Source organism: Zingiber officinale, chromosome 7B, assembly GCF_018446385.1.
Source record: "Zingiber officinale cultivar Zhangliang chromosome 7B, Zo_v1.1, whole genome shotgun sequence".
In the NCBI taxonomy this organism is placed as follows: Eukaryota; Viridiplantae; Streptophyta; class Magnoliopsida; order Zingiberales; family Zingiberaceae; genus Zingiber; species Zingiber officinale.
The window spans coordinates 96,970,206-96,992,996 of NC_055999.1; the positions used below are offsets into that span (position 1 = coordinate 96,970,206).

The following is a 22,791-nucleotide window of genomic DNA, read 5'->3' on the forward strand; positions in this document are numbered from 1 at the left end:
TCAGTCCCAAAGGATTCAATCGATGACTTCAAAGAACAATTGGAAGAGAATAAGAGCTTGAAGGCTGAAGTAGAGAAATTGAAGGCTCAACTTGCTTAGGTCACTAATAATCAAACTTGTGAGGTTGTGATATCGAATAAGTCCTCAAACATTAATGACCCAAAATGGAGAGATGATGTGGAGGTTTATGAATGTGACACTTCAAACTTGGAGGTTCTATATTTCTAAATTTTATGTCAAATTAATTTTTGTTTTCAAATTCACATATTTATATACAATTTCTTATTGTTCTTACAGGGAAAGAAATATAACTTGGCTGTGAAACAACGTGAAAATGTGGTGACGTATGACACAATACTATCAGAAGGAGGTCCAAATATATTGATTCATCATGTTCCACTTGGAGAAGGGAATTTCAAGGTATCTATTGATGTTGTCTTAGATGAAGAAGCAAAGCTTCCAATCCCAATTCGGTCTGGACCAACAATCGTCAATGATGCTGTTGGAACAATTGTTGCTTGGCCTAAAGAGTTGGTAATTTTACCAACGAAGAAGGTACTTTCAATTTTTTGGAAAAGTTGGTATTTGAAAAAACCTTAATCATTTGTATACTCATATGAATATTTTAACATATTGTAGAAGAATGTGCAACATCAATCATTTGCTCCTTCGGATGTTCGTGGTGATCAGGACAAGTACAAGGAAATTGAAAAAACTTTGCCGATGGCATGCAAGTATATCTACTCGTATGTTATAAGATTGATGCCTAAAGATGAGAGCATACACATAGAATTTGATGAAGCTATGTTTGGACGTCCCAAAAGTATATGGTTGCTAAAAGAAGATATCTTACGCTTTATGGAGATGAAAGAGATAGGTGTCAGACACATTTTGGTTTACATGGGATATGTTATGTGTTAAATACAATATTTGTTCACATGCTTTGCTTTGTTCACAATATTTGTTCACATGCTTTTGCTTTGGTTTACATGGGGTATATTTATATTTTTCATTACTTTTTCATTACCTTGAAATTATTACCTTGCAGTTACCTTTACAAATACATGAAGAAAGAAAATAGAGCTGAGTATGTGTCATTTGTGGATCCCGATCACATACCTACATGCGGTGTGGGTGAAGAAGGTAGTAAATTATCACAACATATTGTTAGGACCGAAAAGTAGCTTGAGGGGGGGTGAATAGCTTCGCGTGTGCTCGTCGTGCTTCGTTGCTTGTTTCTTCAAAGTGATGCGCAGCGGAATACAAAGAAACAAACTACAACAATGCTAACAATAGGATTTTACTTGGTATCCACCTCATAAGAGGTGACTAGTCCAAGGATCCACGCACACACACACACACCTCCACTAATAAACACTCCTTTTCGGTAACTACCGAAGGCGGAGAAGCCCTACAAGACTCTCAATACAAGTAGAAGAAAGGGTAGTAAAGAATAAGCAAAAGCTTACAAGAGATGCAGTAAAATCCCTAGCTTCTTCTTCTTCTCGTTGCAACTCGCCTCTTGACTTGGATGAACCTCCAAGAACCTTCAAGAACTGGCGGTGAGGAGCTTAGAGAGTGCTGGGGAGGAGCTGTGATGAATCTGGAATGAATCGCTGAAGTTCTGCCGAAGGAAATGAACGCCTGCGGCTTAAATTGACGCTAACGGTCGAATCCCGATCGATTGGAATGCTCCCAATCGATCGGGGAGGCTTTGGATCGATCCACGGATCGATCCAGAGCGCCTCTGTGCTCTGGAAAAACTTCTGGATCGATCCACGGATCGATCCAGCGCTTATCGCGCGAAGCAGCAGCGTCCCAATCGATCCACTGATCGATTGGGACCTCTGGATTGATCCACCGATCGATCCAGAGGGGTTCTGTTCGCGGGGACTCACCGGATCGATCGGTGGATCGATCCAGATCTTCTGGATCGATCCACTGATCGATCCACGGATCAATCCAAACCTGCTGGATCAATCCACGGATCAATCCAAACCTGCTGGATCAATCGGCTGATCAATCCAGATCTTGGTTTTTGCCCAAAACCAAGCCCAAAGCCCCCTAAACCAACATCTAGTCAACCATGACTTGTTGGTACATAAGACCTAGCATCCGGTCACCCTTGACCAGCTAGGACTCTCTCACCAAGTGTCTGGTCAATCCCTTTGACCCACTTGGACTTTTCTCTTCTTGCCAAGTATCCGGTCACTCCCTAAGACCTACTTGGACTTTTCTTCCTCGTGTCAAGTATCCGGTCAATCCGTTTGACCTACTTGGACTCTCACCAGATGTCTGGTCAACCTTGACCCATCTGGATTTCTCTTGCCTGGCTTCACTCACCAGGACTTTCCCAATTGCCTAGCTTCACTCACTAGGTCTTTCACCTGGCTTCACTCACCAGGATTTTTCTCCTGCCTAATATCCCAGTTAGGACTTCCCAGTCAAGTATCCGGTCATCCTTGACCTACTTGACTCTTCTTCAATCAACCTTGCATTGTCAAACATCGAAATCCAAACCAAGACTCAAGCTTGGTCAACCAGGTCAACCTTGACCTGAGGAATGTTGCACCAACACATATTGCTGCTCAGTTGGGAGCATCGAACAGAGATAACATATGCTTCATCCCATATAACACTGGGTAAAATTTTAATTATGTATTATTTCCTACTACATGCTAGTCAATGTTATATTTTTTTGTGCAGGTACCATTGGATCTTGACTATAATTAATGAAGATAAGAATATGATATATTTATTGGACTCTTTGAGTAACAGAAATCGAGATCATGCTTGGCAAACTATTGTAACCAAGTAAGTAGTAACTTATGCTGATTTTGAATGCATCAATTCATTATAGGTTGAAAAACTAATTTTCTATTTTTATAATGTAGTGGGGTCAAGATATACAATGCATCAAGGGGTATTTCAAAAGGACCAGGTTTTAAACAATTGATAGTATGTATTGTGACTATGTATTTAGACATCAATTAATAATTCTTATTATTTGGATTGTAACTTCTTGCATGACATTTTCAATTTCATTAGGGTAATCTTAAACAAAATGATGGTGTTGAATGCGGATATTGTGTGATGCGGTATATGAAAGAGATAATCTTAGATGAATATCCACAATTGGAGAGAAAGGTGAATTTCTTCTTAATGAAATATTTTCTTTATAAAATATTAAGTTATTTTTCATTGATCCTCAAATTTTTGTTAATGATTCAGTTTGCAGCATCAAAAAACAAACAGTATTACAATCAATCTCAGTATGATGAAGTCAGAAGTGAATGGAGCGAATTCGTCTATTTCTATGTGGGTGCCTAAGTGTAGGCTATGATATAAATTTTAGATTGTATTTAGAGATTTATGGATACAAAAGTTTGTGTGTTATGCTTAAACATTTCTTTTATGAATACACTTTTGAATTGTATTTGATAGATATTTGTGATATATTTATTCAATTTTGGTGATGAAAATTATTGTGTTATAGCAAAATATTATTATATACACTTTTGTCAATTAAATTTGTATTGTAGTAAAATATAGTCAACTACTTCGGTACTATAAATAAAATTTATGAAGTAATACAATACCTAAGACTTCGGTATATTTAAATATTGTCGTAGTTAAAGAAACTATTTACTTTGTCACTGATTAAAATTGTTGAAGTCGTTCGTATGTATTACTGCGTTAACGTAAATTGTTGAAGTGTAGTAAAATATGCTTTCCTACTTCGATACTACGATGAAGTATTACAATAACAATTACTTCGATCAAGCTAAAATATGCAGCAGTAATATTAACTATTTACTACACCATAATATAAACAATTGTGAAGTCGTAACTTCTTTGCACTTCGTCAGACAATGTTACCTCTGCAGTAATATATCATCAACTATTTCGGTATTTTTACTAGTCTTATGAAGTAATAGAGGTTTTTTACTTCGAAACCGGTACGATTTTGAACCGGTTTTGGACCGATGATAGACTTCGGTAATCGTGTGCCGAAGTAAAAAAATAACCCTTTTACTTCATGTGCGTCTACTTCGATAAATATCTACCTATTACTTCGGATAATATCTGAAGTCTATTATCGATTTTCACATAGGGTATAGAAGTGTGTTTTAGATCCTCTCATCCTTTTCACCGATGATTTCCTAAAAGCGTATACGTCAATCCGTTTGTTGATTGATAGTTTAACTTCCGGAATAAAAACATTAATACTTTTGTTCTGATGGTAATTAAGTTCTTGTATGTGAATCTTTTGGCTAAGGTCACGAATTGTTGACTAAGCTTGTGTGCTGATATACAGACTCTCATACATTAACTGTGATCATTATATTTAAAAGCAACCCTTGAATAAAATCCATTCTCGTGATATTATTATTGTTACACATATATTTAATAGAAAAAAACCTCTAAATCTAATTCATTTGTTATAAACTCAGCAATAATTTGGATAGCATCCACTTGTTAGATTCTCATGCAATCAAATGCAATTATCAGGAATCAACTGTTGCTAAGGACCGTCTGATTAATCTTCCAAAGTTGGGGCTTTGGAGTAGAACGTAAGACGGTGTCAATTTTGACTTATTAAGCTATCGAAATTAAATTCATCTCATAATTTGACGACCACATAAAAAGCCCATTAGAAAAGCTTCTATTCAAAAAAAAAAAAATATCTTGACTTTGAGCAAATCCCCTAATTGACCCTCAAGTATGAAGTTTTTAAGAACTTGCACTAGCATTTCCTTGCAAGTATCAGTCAAGTGATGTGATTAATCTGATCTTCTTTTTTTCCACCCTACAAATATTTTTTGTTTTTACATTACAAAGAACAGTCGACGTACTTGCAGTGTCGGCCTCGTTTTATTCTCTAGGAAGTTCCAGCTTTCACACTATAATTGATAATTTCAAATAAAATATTTTTCTTTTTTATTAAAAAACAAAATAACGTCGACTAGCGGTTGACCTGAAGGATCTTTAATACAGTTTGACAACTCGATGGGTAAAATTTTAAATTAAGAAAATCCATGGCCATACCGAAAATTTTCACGTGTTGAATTTATTTACAATTATCTCCTAAATTTTGCTTTATTATTCCACCGCCGCGGTCGCTGCCGCCGCTCTCCGAATGAGAACAGAGCCGGGAGGAACGACCGTGGGTTCCACGCGCAGTCACGCTGACAATTCTCAGAGCTTCAACTTTTACTCCTTCTCTTTTTAATAGACTGCGTTTGCCACGGTACAAGCATTGTTCTGAACGCGGATCCAGCTGTTAGAAGCCGTGCCACGGTGCCAGTCATCGAGTCTTCCTCCATCCATCTCCGCGTATATATGTATGTGTTTGTGTTTGATCGACGTTAAGCGCCCGAATTGGTCGAGAAATTGCTTGCTCTGTTTTAGTTTTGTTGGTGGCGGATTGATTCTTGATTGATTTGGTCTATGGGGAACTACGTGTCCTGCGCGCTCGCCGGCGGTCCCGGCGGCGGCTCGCGGTCGGCGAAGGTGATCCTTCCCGGCGGCGCGGTGCAGCGGGTGGAGGGGCCGGCGACGGCGGCGGAGATGATGCTCAACGCGCCGGGGCACTTCGTCGTCGACTCGCAGTCGATGCACGCGGGGCGGCGGTTCGCGCCGCTGGCGGCGGACGAGGAGCTGGAGATGGGCCACGTGTACGCGATGTTCCCCATGAAGCGGGCGGGCGCGGTAGTCACGGCGGCGGACATGGCGGCGTTGCTGCTGGCCGCGCAGAGGGAGGTGCGGAGGGAAGCGGGAGGCGCGCGGGTGCTGCCGGACCGGCCGATGATAGTTGGCCCGGAGACGGAAAACACGGCGGCGGCGGAGTTGGGGAAGGGGATGGAGGGGGCGGCGGCGGCTGAGATCGGAGAGTTCAAGTACAGGCCAAGCATGTGCCGATCGAGGAGGCCGAACCTGGAGACCATCCACGAGGAAGGAATTTGTTTTTCAAGATGAATTCATCGTCATCATCTTCTCCTTCTGAATTAGGATTATACATGTATAAAATTGTGAGCAATCATTGTAAAAGATAACACTAATTATATATAAAAAGTATGATTTGTAGCTTTAATTCGAGAGGGATCATTGCATGCACTGGCTTATACTTCCAGACAAAACTGATAAAATCAACTTGAATGGGATCATTGCAATCAATAGAAATGATAAAATTATTGATCTTCCCATCCTTTTCAGAACAATTGCAGAGAAAATCCAATCAAATGAGAAGATACTATAATGTAGAAAAGCTTTAGCACATCCAATTAACAGAGTTTTGAAGAATAGGCAATCTGCTATAAGCTCTAATGCTCTAGACTCATTCAACTCATTTGCCCATTCAATTTGCAAACAAAACAGAAGATTTCAATCGGGGTCTGAAGATCGCTCTCCATATTTTCATTAGATCTTATCGTTAACAAGATTAATACAGCTTTAATGAAAAGAAATATACAATCTTCCATGAGATTTGCCTAACAATTTGATAAAGCAATGTATAATCTAACTAGCGGCCTATTAATTTGACCATCCATGCGCCGCCAAAGTAAAGACCCAGCAGAGGCCCTGCCAATAGCATCTGCGTGAGGGGATCGGTCGAGGGTGTCAGAACCGCCGCTACAATGACAGCGCCGACCACGACGTACCTCCAGATCGATAACATCTGGTCCCCAGATACCAGTCCAACCTGCCCCAACAGTAGTTGAATGACTGGAACCTGCACAAGAATAGAAGTTGTGAGAAACATTTTTGAAGCCATTGTTTAGGAACTATGATGAATATATGGACTTCCAGCATCACCTGAAAAGACAATCCTGTGCTGAACATAAGAATGAGAACGAACTCGAAATACTGGTCAATGGACCACAGTGACTCGACTGCACCTTGCGCATAGTTAACAAAGAAGTTCAAGGCTGCCGGGGTTAGGACTGTGTAGGAGAAGGCAATACCGACGTAAAATAGGATAGAGGATCCCAGCACAATTGGTCCAAGAAATTTTCTTTCATCTCTAGTTAGACCAGGAAGAATAAAAGCTATCATCTCGTATAGAATGACAGGACTCCCGAGAAGCAACCCACAGTAACCTGATACCTGTATTTATCAAAATACATCTGTTCAAGCACCTCTATTTGTAAACCTTTCTAACTTGATCAAATGAACAATAGTGCAACAGAAAACAGTTATCATGAAGACAGAACTGTTTTTGTCAAATTATAACAAAAAGATGAGCTTTTAGAGGCAACAGAAATCTAAAATTTGAGTCACAGGCATGAGAAAAAGAAAGTAAAGTATGAGAAAACTTTGCTAAAGTTCAGGGACAAGAAATTTACCTTTATAGTTGTAAAGAAAAATTCTCCAGGTGAAAGTTGGAGGAAGCGAACTCCCTGGGAGCTAACAGGTGCTTCAAGGAGTACGATCAAATCCTTAGAAAAACAGAAGCAGCCTAATATGGCACCTCCCACAGCCAAAACCGAGACAAATATTCTTTGACGAAGTTCTTCTAAATGGTCAAATATGCTCATCTCTTTATCGTCTGGAAGAAGCTCTTTATCAGGATAGAGAAAATTATAAAGGGCATTTTTCTCTTCATCTTGTTGGATTTTTTGCAATGAATCTTCTATAATATTATCATCTGCACCAAATATCGGTGACATTTTTAGGTACTATGAAGCTTCAAATATTTCAAACATTAATAAAACTGATTCCCACCCTCATTACTATAATGAAAGTAATGGGACTTGCAGCTGAGGTACATTAGATGGATCCAAAGTGACAAAATGTTCGAGTTTGTAGTAGTGAAGGGTTTGATTATCTATCTGATGAGATGACCCTCACAGTTTGCAGTGCATGTCCTAGAATGCAGAAATTGAGCGATTAGATAAAAAACACAAATGGCTTCTTATCTTTAGCTGCCACTAGATAGGATCAGTTTAATTTCTGCACTTTTGACGTGGGTAGAGAAAATAAAGCAACCAAAAAAGCCCAAATCAAAGAGATCCTGCTCATCTTATCGCATGAAATGCATTCTTCATTTTGACATCTAAAAGAAACATTACACGTCAGTCTAGAAGAATCTCCTATTATATTTTTTATGTTCCCAATTTAGCAGCTTAAGGCATTTCTGAACATAAGAAAGACCATGATGTTTTCCTAGTGAATGCAGCGACTAAAATGGGCCATAAGTAAGGTTGTACAGTGGAACATGGTTATGCTTGTAATGAGGACAATACCTTATTCCAAGTTGGAGACATATCCACATTTTCTGATGGAACAATGAACACCATATTTATTGTAATTCGACAAGGGAAAGTATAAATATCAAGAATAAAACACTTAGGCTGAGTTTGCTTGGGTGGAAAGATAAAAGGGAGAGGGGTAGGGGGAGGGAAATGACACACAAAATATACATGAGTAATTCATGCTCCATATGTTATTTACAAGCTTTTCCCTCTCTCTTTCCCTCTCCCTCCCCCTCCCCCTCCCCCTCCCATTCTATCTCTCCACCAAGTAAACCTATCCTTGGAGGAAAAAAAGAGGGTAGAGAGAGCTATCCAAATTGCTTCTCATGTCAGTCCTAATCTGCCTGGACTTGAAAAGGCAGAAAGTTGGGTCAGGTTTAAAATTTAGCACAAATTAGACCAAAAACTTCACTACCATAGCTGACTATAATAGCTAAAATAGTTCAGACATACATCTGTCTCCTTGTCAATGTAGAAACAACTAAGTGAACAAGAATGTGGATAAGATTAGACTTCCAACTAGAAAAAATTAAAATATGTAAAGCAAACAATGAGAAAGAAATGTCCATCTAATTAGTTCCGATATTGGCAATGTCTTCCAAGAGAATGCAGCTACTATCACAATGATAAATTTGTTTGGCAATAATACAAACACATCTGTGAGTACATCAGCATGACTCTGCAGTCCAATGAGCTTTTATAACTTGATAAGAAGAAGGAACGTGCTAGATGTTGATACAGAAATCACAGCTGAGTGGAATTAAGATCTAGATATTTGAACTTGCATTAGTTTTCGATAAGTACTGTTCACTGATGGTGTTCCTTCTCACTAATTCATTTAAAAGTGGAACTTTTGTTCGCATAACAAAATCTATATATGTTAAATTATGCGATTCACCTCTTCCATTACTTTTCTTTGGCCATACCAAACAAGATAATAGACTTAAATAATCGATAGCAAAAGGAACAAAACTGTTTAACAAATAAATTACAATAATAATGTTATTCAATGGTAACATTATCAACAAAACTGAATAATTAACTTAAACAGGAGGAGAATAAGATGCCGATTTGGGAATTGAAACTAATCTTCGAATTATCCGGAAGATGAAAGAGAAGCAGAGAACGCACCAGGCCTTTCTTCAATAGCAGCGCGGACTCCCTCACCTGGACTTTGTTGCGGTATCTCCTCCGGAGGGGCGTCGTCTTTGAGTACGGCGCAGCAAAGGCGGCGACGCTTGCGGAAGGGCTTCGAGAGGGGAGCAAAAGCCGCTAGCGAAGCGGCGGCGGACCGATTATTAGGGGGTCGGAGGCGATGCCGAGGTAAGCAAGAGAACTGCCCATAGGGGTAAAGAAGAAGAAGACCCGTGCTTCCCATCCACCTCTCTCTCTCTCGCTGTGCCTCCGGAAGAAATGTTATCGCCGAAGTGTTTATGCTTCTGTTTTCTCCTCATGATTTTTGTTTCCTTCTTTGCTAGTTTTTTGACCACGAGAAGGAAGCACGTGCGAGTCACACCAGCCAAAACTTCTCGATATAATGTCGTGTTATTGATTAAAGCCCCGGATCTAGTGGTTCGAATATCGATAAAGTCAAGATAAATATCTTTTTTATATGTTAGTCATTATTCCAAAGGCTAGTAGCCGTCTGTAATTTATCTCATCCGTGTTAATCCTGAGACGGATTGACGGGGACGTTGGAGGCGAACGTATTCACTTTTTGTCTAAGTGTTATTGATTAAAACATTAGTTCAATAAAGTGTTCCAAAAATAAGTTACGAAAACTGAATTAAAATCTCGAGGCTTTTTTCCGATATAAGTGAACATCTTATCCGATCGGTAGATCGGCATCGACAAGCTGCAATGTGTTCGGACGCATCATGCGAGATCGATAATGTATCTAGAGGTGTCATCCGAGTACAAGTGCACAATAACACATCTGAAAGCATCATGTTGGCTTGATGATAAGTCTAAACGTGTTGTCCGAGTCCTGCAATAAACCCAAATGCATCGCACGGACCGGACGACGAGTCCGAGTTCATCACAAGGGTCGCACGTGCTCACAGTCATGGCAGCGTGGAACCAAGGTGAGATTACTCTTAATTATAATTAAGATAAATTTAACAGTAAATTAGAAAAAAAAAAATTCTAAATATAATTTAAATTTTACATGCCGTCTCTATCTTAAAAAAAAAAAAATATTTATTTCTACTTTCTTCGTATAAAGTTTCATTTGTCAACTATCTTATGTAAATATCATTCTCTAATCATCCAATTGAACATTATTTAAAAAGAATCTAATATATTTCTCATTCAATTGAGGTGAAATAAGAGTCTTAATTTGATAGAAAATATATTAGATTATAGTTAAATGTACTTAATTTAAGAGAAATTATACTCAGTCTTTGACTTTTTATATCTAAACAAAATGAGTGATAATTAGGTAAATTGATATTTATTATATTTGGATAGGGAGTGGAAAATTTAGTACAGTTTTTTTCTTGCTTAATATAATTTCTCCTAATTTAAACATCATTTAAAAAGAATCTAATATATTTTTCATTACTATTTAAAAAGGATCTAGTATGTTTTTATATGGAAAAAGAGTATTTGATAAAAAATATATTAGATTTTAATTAATGTGCTGAATTTAAAAGGAATTATAGTCATTTTTAAATTTTTTATACCTATAATTTATGAGAGGTAATTAGATAAATTGACATTTATTATGTTTAGTTAGGGAGTGAAAATAATATTTTTTTTTTTTTTTTTACACAAACTACCTGCAAAATTTTATTTGTAATGGCCGCATGCAAAATTTTTCATAATAGATTTAATTAAAATCTAATAAAATTATCTTATTAATTATATATATAATATTTTATTTTTTATTTATTTTATTTTAAAATATTTAAATTAAATTTTTTATTTTTTATTAATATATTTTATAATTTAAAAAATATCGAAAGCTTCGAAAACTATAGTGCTCCGATCACCGAAACCTAGGCACCCGAGTTTTTAAACGAAGCTCAGGACAAAAAATGTGCTTGCCAATAAGAGTTAATTAAAGTAATTTTGACAAAGAACAATGTATGATAGGATTATATTTGGCTAAAAATTAAGGCGGGATTATGCGCGAAGACATCAGAGGGTTTAATTAAAGAAGAAGCAAGAAAGTAGAAAAGCAAACAAATCCCAAAATTCCAGTAAGTAACCACTTGCCGGCGACACAAGCATCTCTGGATCCATATAAACGACCGGGAAGCTTAATTTTGTAACCAGTTCATGAACAAAAATGAAGAATAATTCGTCTTCCCCGTCTCTCGTCGTCTTCTTCCTCATCGTCGGCATTCTCTCATCGACTGCAATAACTACTGCCAATTCACGGCAAATAAAAACACAAGGTTCGGTTCCCAAATTCTCCTTTATAATTGTTCATGTTGCATAGCTTCGATCGACTTGCATAACATATTCCATCTTAACTTTCGTCTCCAGTGCATTTATCGACTCGTGCTGAAGGTAGAGTCGTGGGCATAGTTGTGAAGGGAGATGTTGAAACGGTCGCAAGAGTGTCTCCTTTTACACCGACCCGCAACCGCCACTCCGATGCTCCTTCCCTTCATCCTTAGTAAATATATAAAGATATATTATAACAATATAAATTAATATTAAAATGAACTTTAAAACTTATCGACAAAATCTATCCAAATCTTCCAAATTTAGTCCTCAAAAGGGAACTTCTATCTAAATTTTTTTCTAAAATTGGCATCGCAATTTGGGACTCCGTCCATTGGTTCCCGTGCCTTTTTTTTATTCCGTTTTTTTTATTTTCCAATTTTACCAAATCCACTTTTCGATCCTAACAATTTCGAATTCCGTCTTCCACACCGTCAATTTCAATCCGCCAAAAGAACAATTATTTCTTCCTTTAATTCGATCCGTTCTGTAATTTTTCGAAGTTTTTCTTTATTCCGATCCATCGGAATTTAATGGGCGGCGGTCGGGGGCTGCAGGGGGAGCAACTCCGGCAGCTGCGCAGCATCTTCGACCGCTTCGACATGGACGGAGACGGCAGCCTCACCCACCTGGAGCTCGCCGCCCTGCTCCGCTCCCTCGGCCTGAAGCCCTCCGGCGACCAGATCCACGCGCTGCTGGAGGGGATGGACGCGAACGGCAACGGCGCGGTGGAGTTCGAGGAGCTCGCCGGCGCCATCGCGCCCATCATGACCGAGCAAGCGCTGCTCAACCAGCAGCAACTCCTCGCCGTCTTCCATGCCTTCGACCGCGACGGCAACGGCTACATCTCCGCCGCCGAGCTGGCCCGGTCCATGGCCTGCATGGGCCAGCCCCTCACCTTCAGCGAGCTCAACGACATGATGCGCCAGGCCGACACCGACGGCGACGGCGTCATAAGCTTCTCCGAGTTCGCCGCCGTCATGGCCAAGTCCGCCGTCGAGTTCCTCGGCCTCACCGCCGTCTCGTAGCGCAATCAAATAATCAACGTCCTTAACGATACCTTCGTCGTTAATTACTTAATTAATGGATGTTGGGGACGACGATTTAGAGTTAATTCGGGTATAAATAATGGTGCCTGGTGGGTTCGTTTGTGTGTATTTCGACTTCAAATGTTTACGTGTAAATTAATTAATTCTATTATATTCCCTTCTCCTCTGTGCTAGCTACTCTCTGTTTAGATTTCAGATGAACTAATTAATGAAGACACTTGAATTAAGTTGGAGGTTGGATCACGAGTTCAGATTTCATGCCGTCTGTGTTGTCCTCCAACTCGTCATCCAACGACATCAAGAACACAAATGGCATGAACTCCATCTGCCACGACTTGTATCATGTTCTTTTAAATTATATTAAAAATTGAATCGACCTCGGAAGAGTAGCTCAACACGCTTCTTGGTTCCAAGTGTGCGATGAGAGATGAATGATGGATTTTTTTTGTTTTAATTCAGTCACATCGTTTTCGTTCTGCTGAGCGAAATTGAGTTTCTCAAAATGATAAAATATTATTAGATTCTAATTTAGATTTATTACTATTTACAAATCAACTGTCTAACCGACATAGAATTAGGGGATTTAAACGCTCTTGGAGGAAAATATTTGTCAGCAACAAGAGAAGTGGTTCATTTGCGTGCGCTATATATTTATTAGCCAAATCGAAATCCATGGCGGCGTCGACGCAGTGGGAGAGCAAATCGAAGCCGTGTGCTTGATTTTTCAAGGCGTTTTTTTTGGGTTTCTGATTTCGTTTCCTCCGTCGCCGGATCACGACGCGATGAAGAAAAGGGCGTCGCCGCTTTCTGCGTCGTCGCCGTCGTCGGCGTCGTCGGTAGCCTTCTCCCGGGGCAGGCTCTGGCTCGGCCTGCAGCTGGTCATTTGGCTGTCCGTGCTTGCGTGCTCGCTCGCGCTCATCCGCATCGCCGCGAGATCGCCGTCTCTGGATGCGGCCGTCGGCGAGGAGACGCCCTTGAGCGGCGGCACCCCTAAGATCGCCTTCCTCTTCCTCTCCCGTTCTCACCTCCCGCTCGATTTTGTTTGGCACGCCTTCTTCCAGGCATCTCCGTCGCGAAAAATCTCGCCTTTAGGGGTTTTCTTTCGTTTGCGCGGTTAGAATGAGCTTGCTTTCGATGTGTTGTGCAGAATGCGGAAGAGCAGAAATACTCGATTTACGTTCACTCGGAGCCGGGATTTGTGTTCGATAGGACGACGACGAGGTCCCCTTTCTTTTTCGGCCGTCAGATTCCGGATAGCATAAAGGTCTATTGAATTCTCCTAGAATTATAGTTTATCTCCCTTTGTTAATTGCGCCCCTCATTTTTTGGTACTCGGTGAAGAATTATATAAACTGAGCGAGAGGGTTTTTGGGGTGACAGGTGATTTGGGGCGAGTCCACGATGATCGAAGCAGAGAGGCTGCTTCTTGCTGCAGCCCTCAAGGATCCTGCTAACCAGCGTTTTGCCTTTATTTCTGATAGGTATCTTGTCTTCCTTGAATGTTTTCTGTTTATACATATTTCATACTTGTGTTTTTAATGGATATAGTATTTGTCTTTCATGTTTGAAGCAAAACCTCTTCTATTGAAGGGTTTGCCTCTTATCTCAAAAATGAAGCCCTATTTCCTGTGATCTGTTTTGTTCCAGATATATGTTGCTTATCCCAGCAAGTCTTGTGTTGAATATTTACATGTGGTTTAGTTCATTCAATTATCTTGTGTCAATCCAGTAATCCCTCTTTTGATTTATGATATCCGAGCAATTAAAAACACACTGAGTCAATTTTTTCCCTGTTGTTAGCTATTTTTCATCTTCTTCAAATTGCTTTCTATTATATTGGTTTGAATTCACTTCGGTTGATCACGACAGACTGGATCTCTGATTCATTTCGTCTGTATTGCAGCTGTGTACCTCTTTACAACTTCAGCTACATATATAACTATGTGATATCTTCTCCAAAAAGTTTCGTGGATAGGTAAACAGCTGGAAGGGCATTCTTAGCTTGTTTTATTGTTTTTTCATTTTTTTGGAAGAATGTGGTGATGACTAAGCTATATCGTCCTTGTTCTAGCTTTCTTGACAAAAAGGAAGGACGTTATAGTCCAAAAATGTTTCCTACAATACCCAGGGACAGATGGAGAAAAGGTTCTCAGGTATTTTACTTTTAATTGATCGCAAATGTGTCTAATTGTCGCATCAAAGAAAAACAAATTAGTTTGTATATCTGAATAACTCTTAAATCCAGTGGATAACCTTGGTGAGAAAGCATGCCAAAATTGTCGTGGCTGATACCGTTGTTTTTCCAGCATTCAGGAGATTTTGCAAGGTGAGAAGTGACTGTTACATAGAGAAATTTTGGCATTCTTATATATTTTGTGAGCTTAGATTTGTCTTGTCTGGAGTTATTTGCAAGCTGAATTGGCTACTTTAGAGAATAATGGGTATGACATACTCTTAGGTTGTCTTTGCTACAAAATCTAAACTACTTGTGATTCATTGATCGTGTTTATGGATTAGTCAAAATATTTGAAGCCTCTTATTGTGATCATTTTGCAGCGCCTGAGTGGAGGAGCACTTGGAGGAAAACAGAAAAATGTGAGTAGTTTCATTAGCATTTTAATCAAGTTACCACCTCTTGAAATGAACTCAGGCCTTATTATGATCATTTTCTTCTTGTTTTTCTTTGTATAATATGGTGTTTCATTGTACCACTATCACTTCATTTAACTTATTTAATTCATATTACATCGATGATATATTTGTAAACTTGGTAGGATGTTTTTTTTCACTATTATCTTAAGTTTGCTCGGTTCATACCTCAAAGTGTTCTTTCCTGCAAATACATTTAGCAAGGATTTGGTTCTTCTGATCTAATACAGAAACTCTAGTTGGAACATGTAATCTCATTTATCATGTTGACTATTCAACATGAATTCTGTATTAAATGTATATTTGAGCTTAAAAATGGATTCAATTTTATGAAGATGCTAAAATTTATCCCTGAAAAAAAAACAGAATGCTGAAAATATTTTATTTCAAAGCACAGATCAGATTTGGCTTCCTAAGAAGGATAGTGCAAACGCATTAGGTATGATTCCTCTTAATTGAGATTTCTTCAACACAATAGTTACTAGCGGCGTCTCTCTAAATTTTAATTAAATTATAAACATTGAGGGAATTTCTTGGTATTTCCATAAGCAACCATCATTGTGCTGCTTTCTTAGAAGCTAAAAACTTAATCCTTGAAGTTGGAGCCTATATCATAATGGAAGTCAGCCCTAAGAAGCGATCATCCCTTTTCCCTTCCTTTTTGTCTCCTTCTCCATTAGAGGAGATTTGTGTTTCTATCAACATTCAGATGAAATGAACTGAGCATTAAGTTGCTCTCTCAGGAGACTGCTTATTCTGGAATTGTGTGAGCTTTAGAGAAGCTTCTCAAATTAATAGGAAATTTGAGCACTGATCATACATCTTCATTGTGGATTGAGATTGCTAACAATATTCTCAACTGTGGGGATGCTGATTAGGTTTGACATGATGGATGCACAATCAAGAAATATTTAGGTTTAAAGTTAACAAAAGACTTAAGAAGAAAAAGACAGGTTTGGGGAAATAACCTCAATATACGTGTTGAATTGCACGAAAAATCTCAATATGCTATCTTATGGAAGAATAATCATAGTTTTATGGCCTGTTTCTTGCTATCTTCTAAATGGAAGTGTATAGTTGAATAATGTTATGGCACAACAACATTGATCTTATGTGTATTTAGGTAGGAAATCTGAAGTCTCCTTTGTCTTGTCCATTAATTGTAACATGTTCTCAGGGAAAAACAGAACAAGCTTCACAATTTTCCAATATTTCGTGATTTTGTAGTAAAAAGAGTTTTGCAACTGTTCCGATATATTCAAGTGACTTAAAATTATGGTCTCTTTTATTTTCCGCCTCTGTCACTGTATAACTAAGATATGGCCGGAAGATACTGTTTTGCAAAATGACAGATTCAAAACAATATAAGATTTGATACTCATCTTAGATATTGACTGACACTCAACACCCTATTGATCATGTGTAAAAACTTTGAAATGACCATGTCCAACACTTGGATCTACACCCATGGTGTCAATACTGACACTGAGTGCAAGGAAAATAGAATGCGAGTAAAAGTGGTACTAGACAAAAGTTTCAAGTAAAGATGGAAGCTTACCAGTGCAAACTGAAAATTCTTCTTCTTTTTAACTAGAGTTCTCTTATTTACTGTCACTTTTTGTTTACGTTGGCTAGCGTTGTATAGGTTTGGTTATACATTTCTGTTATATAGGCTTTTTGTGCGTTCGAGTTGCTTATTTGTGATATCACTTAAATCTCTTCTTCTCCATATTCAATTGGAAGTGGAAATTGCTTTTTCTACTGGTTTTATATAACAATGAATCTTTTTTCAGTATTAATCTTTAGTTTATACATGTGCAGAAAGAAGCAACAAAGAAGGAACACGACTGTATACCAGACGAACACTATGTTCAAACATTATTCTCTGTAAGACTATGTTATACTTATGAAGTTAATTTGTTAATATCTCAGTTCCTGTGTTTGTCATGTTGTTTTTTCATGATCTGATTGTTCTATCTTTTTGTAGATGAGTCAACTTGATGATGAGTTGGAGAGAAGAACTTTAACATATACTTCATGGAACCAATCTATTGATGCAAAGGACAAACGAAGTTGGCACCCTAAGACATTTGAATTTGCTGACGCGAGTCCACAACATTTTACAGAAATAAAGGTCAGTTACTATCAATTATTTCTAATTACTAAGCTTGTTTGCACAAGTTTTTGTCTAACTCTAGGTTGTTAAATGTGTTGCTTATACTATTTAGTGTTGTTCACCAACCTAAAATTACTGCCTTTTGGCATTACCCAGACGACTCCTTAAAGCCAATGAATCACTCTATCTTAAGACTGTGCCACGAGGATTGTCATACTTTAAATTGCTAGAAGCATGACCCTTTGTCTCAAATAGATCCGATAAAATCTACTACTTCGCCTCCCATTTGAGCTAATTATTTTGATTTCTCAAGAACTAGCTACAAGTTCCTTTTCCCTTAACCGAAGAGTCTTTTTTCCCCCCATATTTTGCAGGGTATCAATCATGTATACTACGAGACGGAGTATCGCACAGAGTGGTGTCAATGCAATGCTACTTTTGTTCCTTGTTTCTTGTTTGCTAGGAAGTTTTCCAGGGGTGCTGCTATGCGCATTCTCAACGATGGTCTCGTGGGTCCCTTCGACGCCGGTTCTTTCTTTTTTCCCGACTCATAATTTTACCTCTATGGATAGCTCAATAGTTGCAGAAGCACGGGTATTGATCATTCAATCAGATGCATTCAGATTATCCGATAATTGATCCGACTCGCAAAGTCCAAATGAAATAAGAACCTGAAATCATCGAAATTGACTACGGATGCAGATTTGTACAGAACAAAACACAGTGCATTTCAATCGGCAAGATTCGACTCCTCTTGTAATTGTTAGCTTATAGAGAGAATTTATCGAGGGATGATACAATGTTCTAAATGAAGAACTCTATTGTGGCTTACACTTGAGCCACCAGTTTTCATATTTTGTTTTAGTAATTTTCATACTTTTTGATACGACGTTACTGAAATGGTGAATGTTGATAAAGTGGGTGACTAGATGTGAAGTTGGTACACAAAGTTGTTTCATTGAGTGAGAGTTGATTGCCGCGGATTCATTTCCTTGAGGATTAAATATCTTTCCATTTAGGAAGTCATTCGGTACATAATTTATCTTTTTATCTTATTACGGGTTTCCATTTAGGAGGCCATTCGGTACATAATTTATATTTTCTTATCTTACTATGGGGCTGGAGATGAAGAATAGTTCTAGGGTGAGCGAAATCATATTTTATTTCGTTGAGATAGAAGAAGTGCAATGTAGTATGACAAAGGTTTTTGACGGAGGAGAGGATAATCGAAAAGAAAGTTCAAATAAACACCAAGAAGGACACACAAAGAACAAACTAAGCAAATAGTAGACATCAAGGGAATAAAATCTAGGAAGGTTTAACCAAAAAAGGAATAAACAAAGAAGGAAAGATATAAGCCAAGAACGAACTATTTTAACAACCAATTAAAAAGATAGAAATAATTTAACGGAAAAAGATATATCAAAAACAAAAGGACCAAATTTTTAGTTGATTAACTTCCAATAATGTTAATAAGGAGATCAGATTCTAAAAATCAAAATAATTTACTTAATTTTAATGTCTCTCTGTATATAAATAATAATAAATTTAATGATTTAGGAGGCTACATCTCCCCTGAAGGCCAGGTTAGGGTTTTGGTTGGACTTTTGGCTTTTCAGGATTCCATCCCTCGCCGCGGTGGACGGAGCTTGCCATCGAAGGGCGAAACGAATTAACCATCAATCCATCCGTCACATACCGCCGATCCCCACTCTAGCTTCCTGATCGAGAGAGCAGACGAGATGGATGAGGTGTTGACCTACGCCGATGTGGCAGTGTCGAACGCGTCGGTGGTGCACGGCTCCTCGCCGCCGATGTCCTCTAATCTCCCCCTCGTCTCCGCAGTCCTCGCCTTCTCGGTCGCTCAATTCCTCAAGCTCTTCACCACCTGGTTCGTCCTTTGCCATTCAAAAGTTCCAATTTTTTGTATTCCATATATTCCTAGTTTCTCAGGTCTTTTGCCTAATACATCTGTATTAGTTACCTTCGATATATTGTGAAGCAAATGCACAACCAAAATATGGACTTTTTTTTTTTTTTTTGTCTTTCTGGAAGTTTATGTATTGCTTTTGCACTCACTTTCAATATTTACTCCTTGGTGGTCTTTCACAAACTCATTCTTGAAATGCAGGTACAAGGATAGAAGATGGGATTCCAGGAGGTTGCTTGGTTCAGGTGGAATGCCTTCCTCGCATTCAGCTACGGTGGTAGCTCTTGCGGTGGCTGTAGGTCTACAAGAAGGGATAGACAGCACTACATTCGCTCTTGCTGTAATTTTAGCATCCATTGTATGCACAATTTCTTTGGATTCTGCACGCTTTCTGTTTCATTAATTGATTATATCCTGGCTGATTACTTGTTGTATCTTGAACTATATGACTTTTAAAATACTCAGGCAGAATCTGTCTTTCTTAATTGATTGGGGATTGGACCTTACGTCTTATCATAGATCTGGATAATCTTCTACTCAGTAATAACCTTTATTGATATTTGATTTGTTAGGGCAATATTCTGTTAGTTAGGGAGTCAGAGCTATATAATTTTTCTTGTTTTCTAGTTCCATGATTAAGCAACACTTGGGTAGAGGGTATGGACAGAATTCCACATCACCTTGCTATGTTCAATTCCTAGTGGAATTTCTAATCCTCATCTATTTGGACAGATATATGATAACTTGTAAAGTTTTTATGCTTAAATTAGGCACAAACCTAAGTTTTGGCTAACCTTGATAGTATCTCTAAATTTATGTGACTATTAGTAATTTCCCTGTATATTGTTAGTTTCTGTGTTTTCCCTTTCAAATTTAATTTAGCATATATATCATGCAAAGTTCCTAAAGTTGTGAATATTGATGTTGATCTGTGAGTGAAAAATTCTAATTAAGTATACTTGCAAATGAACATAAGTGTGGCCTTAGATTTTATGAAATAAGAAGCATTTTAGTATATCCAATGATATTAAGTTTATATTTTTAGTGTTCTTTGTTAATAAATGTTGACAGGAATATATGAGTTCCTAACCTGTTATCCCTTTTTGTTCTTACACAGAATCCTATGCAATAAAATGAGTTTTTCACCTTTGCTAGAGCCCATCCATAGTTTTAGCTAGCTAGTTGCTTCTTAGACAACAGACATGTCTTCTGTTTATCTTTTCCTGCAGTGCAATATATCTTTTCAGCAGCTTTTACATGACTGCATCTCTATCATGAACTGTTTTTTTGGGACAAATTTTCTCAATTGTCAAAGTATTTTCTTATGTTTGAAGTTTGAAGTTTTCTTCTTTTTGTGTCTTTGGCTCAAATATATATTTGTTTTTTTTTGTCTCATGGTGAGGGCTTACTATTTCATGGCATATTTTCCCAGATCTTTCTTTCGCTGTCTACATTTCAACTCATGCTGATATTATGATATTTGCTCATTGATGTTGTCAAACTTCATTAGTATTTGATGCATGCAACATCAGAATGTCCCACACATATAAGTTGCTATCTAAATTATTGGATGGTTTCAGGTAATGTATGATGCATCAGGAATCAGATTGCATGCTGGTCGGCAAGCTGAGGTAAGCCTAATAAAGAAGCATGCATTTGATTTGTGTGGATACCAAATTGTTTTCTGTTTTCTTAGAAAGGTGTTCGTTTCCCAATATTTGTGATAGTAACTTTTTCTTGTTTTAGGGGAAGATCTAACAAGCATCCTGTTTGTTGAAAATAAATTGTACTGTATAGAGAAGTCATGAAAAGTGTTAGGAAATAGTTTATTTTCTTTTAATTTTTTGAATTCTATAAAAATGACAAACCTATTTCTGTAAACGAAGTTTGTGCGTACTAATTTATTTCAAAGCATGCCAAATATTCATGTGTTATGTTGCATGTTAAGTTTTCGATTTTTTTTTCATCTTGTCAAGCTGTGAATAGTATACTTGTTAACTTTTTTCAGATATACACTGGTCATTGACTACATGCTATCTTGTTCTTTTTATCTGATGAAATGTAGAATGAGCCACCTAATTATCTTATCATTGAGGATTTGTCCAGATGATATATAGATCTTAAAGTATTCCCAAATCCATGGTTCTGCATAATATGTGCTGGCTACCCTAGCATAATCCATATCCTCTTGATACTTGGTTTCAGTGAGTTCACCTCTATATTGCCTGTTGACTGTTGTGGTTTTGTGGTTGCCGCTTGCAAATTGTTTACATATGACAGTGCCTTAATTCTCTCATGCTGTTAAGCATGAGGTTGCGCTATAGATTCTTGCATAAACCACTCCATAGCCTTATCAAGTCTCTTCAATACTTGTTTTTTTATTTGAAATGTGCTAGATAATATTTTTGTGCTAATCTTAATTCAATTAATTGTCATTCTTGTAGAACTTTGTGAACTGTTTGGTAGAAATCATAAGTTATGAAGTATATTACAAGACTATTGCATTTTCTCCTTCCTCACGTTCGAAATCTCATCCCCCCCCCCCCCCCCCCTTGCTCTACATGATTGACCCGTTATTTTATGAAACGTCAAGTGTATACGGTCTTTGTTATTTTGATACGTGACTTTTAAAACATCACATGTATCTGGCCTTTTTCTATTCATTTAATAAACTTTATTGGCGTTGTGAATTACTGAAAAAGAAAATCTATTCACTTTTGTTTCTGTGTGGCCATTTATGCAGCTGCTGAATCAAATAGTATGTGAGCTACCACCAGAGCATCCGGTATCCAACTACAGGCCTTTACATGAGCTTCTTGGACACACTAAACTCCAGGTACTCTGCATGTACATGCAATTTCATAGTGCAAGTAAATTTTCTCTATGGCAACTCACATCAGACTTTTTCACTCCTTATAAGAATCTATTCGGTTCTTAAATTTTGATCTGCTAGCAAAGCTATTAGGTTCATCTCTTGAGAAGCTGGCTTTTGTAATGACACGAGTTCTCGACACAGGTTTCTGCAGGGGCCCTGCTTGGTTGCATAGTAGCCTACCTCCTGAGAAGCTCCGTTTAAGCTCGCTGGGTCCTTGAGGCTGATTTGAAGGAACCGAAACAGATCTTAAAACATACAGAAATATTCTTCACTGCATCCTTTGTTCATAGATTTTTGTACTTACAATTTCATTTATAATGCTTATGAATATCTATATCTTTGTGTTCAGAAATATAGCAAAACGGTCAATGGTTATCTAAAACATTTGACTAGTAGTCTTCCATTATCACACTGATTGTTAGTAATACCTGTTGCTCAACTACTCTTCGTATCTAAACGTCAAC

General features: G+C 38.0%; 5 protein-coding genes across 6 annotated transcripts; 4 read left to right on the top strand and 1 right to left on the bottom strand.

The window, feature by feature from the left end:
- The first annotated feature begins 5,451 nt into the window (after positions 1 to 5,451).
- Positions 5,452 to 5,979, top strand: LOC122004580. Its single transcript, XM_042559443.1, has one exon. It carries the CDS (start codon positions 5,452 to 5,454, stop codon positions 5,977 to 5,979), a length of 528 nt encoding a protein of 175 aa, XP_042415377.1.
- A 398-nt stretch (positions 5,980 to 6,377) lies between these two features.
- On the bottom strand, positions 6,378 to 9,723 carry LOC122006425 (sec-independent protein translocase protein TATC, chloroplastic-like). Its single transcript, XM_042561924.1, has 4 exons — positions 9,387 to 9,723; positions 7,347 to 7,648; positions 6,817 to 7,107; positions 6,378 to 6,733 (listed from the first exon to the last, which is right to left on the bottom strand). Exons 1-4 carry the CDS (start codon positions 9,631 to 9,633, stop codon positions 6,524 to 6,526), a joined length of 1,050 nt encoding a protein of 349 aa, XP_042417858.1. The 5' UTR covers positions 9,634 to 9,723; the 3' UTR covers positions 6,378 to 6,523.
- A 2,236-nt stretch (positions 9,724 to 11,959) lies between these two features.
- Positions 11,960 to 12,965, top strand: LOC122006426 (probable calcium-binding protein CML14). The gene has a single exon (XM_042561925.1). It carries the CDS (start codon positions 12,242 to 12,244, stop codon positions 12,734 to 12,736), a length of 495 nt encoding a protein of 164 aa, XP_042417859.1. The 5' UTR covers positions 11,960 to 12,241; the 3' UTR covers positions 12,737 to 12,965.
- Positions 12,966 to 13,334: 369 nt separating this feature from the next.
- LOC122006427 (glycosyltransferase BC10-like) lies at positions 13,335 to 18,439 on the top strand. Its single transcript, XM_042561926.1, has 10 exons — positions 13,335 to 13,818; positions 13,905 to 14,021; positions 14,138 to 14,238; positions 14,661 to 14,732; positions 14,829 to 14,910; positions 15,003 to 15,083; positions 15,314 to 15,352; positions 17,228 to 17,293; positions 17,394 to 17,540; positions 17,897 to 18,439. The coding sequence occupies exons 1-10, from the start codon at positions 13,540 to 13,542 to the stop codon at positions 18,074 to 18,076; spliced, it is 1,164 nt and encodes a 387-aa protein (XP_042417860.1). The 5' UTR covers positions 13,335 to 13,539; the 3' UTR covers positions 18,077 to 18,439.
- Positions 18,440 to 19,087: 648 nt separating this feature from the next.
- LOC122006430 (uncharacterized membrane protein YuiD-like) lies at positions 19,088 to 22,675 on the top strand. Of its 2 annotated transcripts, none has more exons than XM_042561928.1 (5): positions 19,088 to 19,413; positions 19,654 to 19,810; positions 21,033 to 21,083; positions 22,196 to 22,288; positions 22,469 to 22,675. In XM_042561928.1, exons 1-5 carry the CDS (start codon positions 19,265 to 19,267, stop codon positions 22,526 to 22,528), a joined length of 510 nt encoding a protein of 169 aa, XP_042417862.1. In that variant the 5' UTR covers positions 19,088 to 19,264; the 3' UTR covers positions 22,529 to 22,675. The 2 variants fall into 2 exon arrangements, with proteins under 2 accessions (XP_042417862.1, XP_042417863.1); XM_042561929.1 differs by having other exon boundaries at positions 19,654 to 19,792.
- Positions 22,676 to 22,791: the final 116 nt, after the last annotated feature.